This window comes from Petaurus breviceps, unplaced genomic scaffold (genome assembly GCF_028583685.1).
Source record: "Petaurus breviceps papuanus isolate PSGF00001 unplaced genomic scaffold, PetGlider_PUasm1.0 287, whole genome shotgun sequence".
Taxonomy (NCBI): Eukaryota; Metazoa; Chordata; class Mammalia; order Diprotodontia; family Petauridae; genus Petaurus; species Petaurus breviceps.
This window is the reverse complement of record NW_027186029.1, coordinates 425430-428510: the sequence shown is the minus strand read 5'-3', so window position 1 is coordinate 428510 and position 3081 is coordinate 425430. Positions and strand designations below refer to the sequence as shown.

The window sequence follows — 3081 nt, the reverse complement described above, 5'->3', positions numbered from 1 at the left end:
GACGGGGGGGGGACAGTGAGGATGGGGGGCCACCCTGGAGGGCAGCTCCAGCCTTGCGGAGCCCCGCTGGGCTCGGGCTGACCTTCCCCCCAGAACCTCTGGCTCTGTGCTTCTCCCCCCTGGGCCTGGCATCGGGCTCCCTCCATCCGCAGCAGCGCGCGCCGGCCCTCTGGACAGAGCCCCAGAGGCGTGGGGGGCTGGCAGGGGCCCCGGGTGCGAGGGCTTCCCGTTCCCCTCCCTGACTGCGGTGGATGGAGGGTGCACTCGGTCAGTTTGTGCCCGCATGTGGTCAGTGCGCTGCTCTGGCCCAGGACCCAGAGCCTGGGAACGGCCCGTCCATGGTGTCTGAGGCGCTCCCTGGCCTGCCTTGGACATGCCTGGCCGGGGCAGGCCATCTCGTCCGTGGCCTTTAGTATCCAGATCCAGTGTCCATCTGGATGTCCTGGGGCGGGTCCTTGCCTTGTTCTGGCCAGCCCGCCGCCCCTGCTACCGGCACTTTCTGTCAAACACTGACCCTTCCCTGTGGCGGGCTCCTTGAGGCTCTGGTGAGCGTGGTCATGGGGCTGATGTGCCCCCTCCGGCCTTCCTGGCTGGCCTTTTCTGTCCAGTGCAGACGTCAGCGCCTGCCCCGCGCAACTCTGGGTCTGCTGGGCCCACTTCTGACCCTCCGTCTTTTCCTCAGGACCCCCCTTGCGATTCTTGACCCTTTTGTTCCTAGAGCAGAGTCTCCCACGAATGCTCCTGGTCCTGAAACGCAGTTGTCTGAGAGAATAAGAAAGAGATGAACAAAATAGGAAGCGAAGACCTGGCCAATAAAATCTTCTGATTTGGGGGGGAGATAGACGCTGGGGGCGCTCACTGGACCAAAAACAGGAAGAGAGGAATGGGAAGGGCCCACTGTGTGCACCCCTGGAGCCAGCCGGTCACAGCCGGGCTCTCTGCCTGGGCAGTCTGATCCCATCCCTGTCCTATCCGCAGTTTATCCTTCACATATTTTGGCTTAAAAAACAGCTCCTCTCACCTGCTGGCAGCAGCCTGTGGCCCCTGCACGGGCCTGGAGGGACCAGTCTGGTTCCTTTGCGGGGAAACCTTGGCAGAGGGTCCCTGTACTTCTTAGTCATGTTTGAGATCCAGCCACAGGCCCAGAAGTATTTTGGAGACCTACCCGTCCTCCATGTGACACTTTTGGTTGGCCCCGGAGCAGGGGAGGGAGCCTGGCCCTGAGGGGCCACAGAGCCCAGGGAAGGGCTGAGGGGGCTTCTGGAGTCCAGCTGATGGGAACCTGGGCCACCTGATATGGAGGGGCCCCTTGGGTTTGCAGCAGTGACATCCGAGGGGGGAGGTGACCGGCTGGTGTTGGCTTGGCTGTGCTTGTCCTTCCTTCTCTGAGGACCCTGGTATCAGGGAGATGATGCCGGGACATGGATTTGAGTGAGGGGGCTGCTCAGGGTCACCAGTCTCACTGTCTCCTCCAGAGCCATCTGAGTCCAGTGGCCTGGTTTTCTTCCAGAAGCCTGGAGATGGCCCAGGATGCCATGGGAGACCTTGGGTCTTTTCACTTTGAGTGAGGCAACACCCATTCAGTGAATAGGCCTCTTTGAGAAGTGAGTTCAGGGATGGCCCCTTTAATCCATAAAAAAAAAAAAAAGACAAAATCAGCCTGGGAGGGGAAGACCCTCGGGGTTGCTGGTCCAAAGAGAAACAATTAGTATTTGATTTCGGCCTGAAGGGCCCAAGATAACCTTTAAATGGTTCTTGGGCTGGTCAGGGACCTATGGGATCTAGCTGTGAGATCCAGAGCCAGTCGGCTTTAAGACTTGGTCTTTGAGCCGGTGGGTTAGCACCTGTGGAGGAGAGCACCCCCAACCTAGCTTTTCTGCCCACCGGGAAGACAGCTTTGGAACCCTGGCATCAAAACCTTCCTGACTATGCTAGGGTGGGCCCTGTTCATGAGGTCTTCAGGCAGAGGCTGCAAGGGCCACCTTGGGCTGGGGGACCCCACAAGGTCCTCGGGGACATGGGGGCCAGCTGGGGCAGCCGTATTCTCTGAGTGTCCTTCCGAGGTAAGATTGGCACCATCTTGGCTCTCCTGCCTTTGGCCTTTGGTCTCCAAAGCTGTTCTTCCCAAACCAAAAAGGCCTCCACACTTGGTGGGCAGACTGCGGAAGGTGACCCTTAGTGCACGCACATACAGATGCAAACTGTCTTGGGCCTGCTGCTGGAGATGTGCCAGGAGGCCAGACGTGATGGGAAAATGGGGTCAAGGCCCAAAGCACTGGGGCCCTCCAGAGAGGGGGTGCCACTCATGAGAGGCCTGGGTCTCTGCCACGCTCAGTCCTAAGAATCCGACTGGCCGGCAGGGCCTGGGCCACCAGACAACTTGGGCATGTTGGGCGTGTTGCCCTGCCAAAAATAGAAACTGGGGTTTCCTTGGCCAACTTACTCTTTCCTTGTAGTCAGTAGGTGAGTCAGAAGCCTGTGCCAGGTGCTTAGCCCTTAGCATGTGCCAAGTTCTGTGCCAAGGGCCGGAGTGGGAAGGCCTTACCCTGGAGAGAAGGGAAGGGGTGACTGCATGTCCCGGGTGCCAGGCACTGTGGTGGGCAGGCCCAGTGGAGAGACTGGCCCAGGGGGCTTTGTTGGAGTTATCTTGGGAGAGGGATGGCCTATTTTGAGCCCCCACTTCTAGTTAGTGATGCTCAGAGAGGAATAGCTGGCCATGTGTTTCTCACCGAGGACGTTCCCCCATGTTTTCTGGGAGAAGCCTTTGCTGAGGTCCTAGGACCTGCTTCCTGGGGCTATCCCCAGGCCCCATATGTCTGGGGCTTGCTTGGGCCTCTCGTCTGCCTCCATGTGACCCCCTGCTTCTACCCTCAGATTTGCCTGTCAATGCATCACCCCGAGGCAGCCCAGAATGAAGAAAGCCAGCCGGACGACGGTGTCAGCGCCCAAACCTCCAGGGACAGTTAGGAGCAAGCCAGACAGCCAGATAGGAGGCAGGCTTTCCAAGCCCGGCACGGCCTCGCTAACCAAGGTAGGGGGGGGGGGGGGGGGCGGCGGGGGGGGGGGGGGGGGGGGGGGGGG

General features: G+C 60.0%; 2 protein-coding genes and 1 pseudogene across 4 annotated transcripts in view; 2 read left to right on the top strand and 1 right to left on the bottom strand.

Moving 5' to 3' along the window:
- LOC138167675 (zinc finger protein 850-like) overlaps positions 1-3081 on the top strand; it is a 762790-nt pseudogene that overhangs the window by 422083 nt on the left and 337626 nt on the right.
- Positions 1-3081, bottom strand: part of SUSD2 (sushi domain containing 2) — a 423767-nt gene that overhangs the window by 288750 nt on the left and 131936 nt on the right. The gene's annotated exons all lie outside the window — the stretch shown is intronic.
- The window catches only part of SPECC1L (sperm antigen with calponin homology and coiled-coil domains 1 like), a 36144-nt gene continuing 35935 nt past the window's right edge, over positions 2873-3081 (top strand). For all 3 annotated transcript variants that reach the window (XM_069096706.1, XM_069096707.1, XM_069096705.1), the window contains exon 1: positions 2873-3031. In XM_069096706.1, coding sequence (XP_068952807.1) covers positions 2912-3031 — 120 coding nt within the window. In that variant the 5' untranslated portion in view covers positions 2873-2911. The remainder of the gene's footprint in view (positions 3032-3081) is intronic.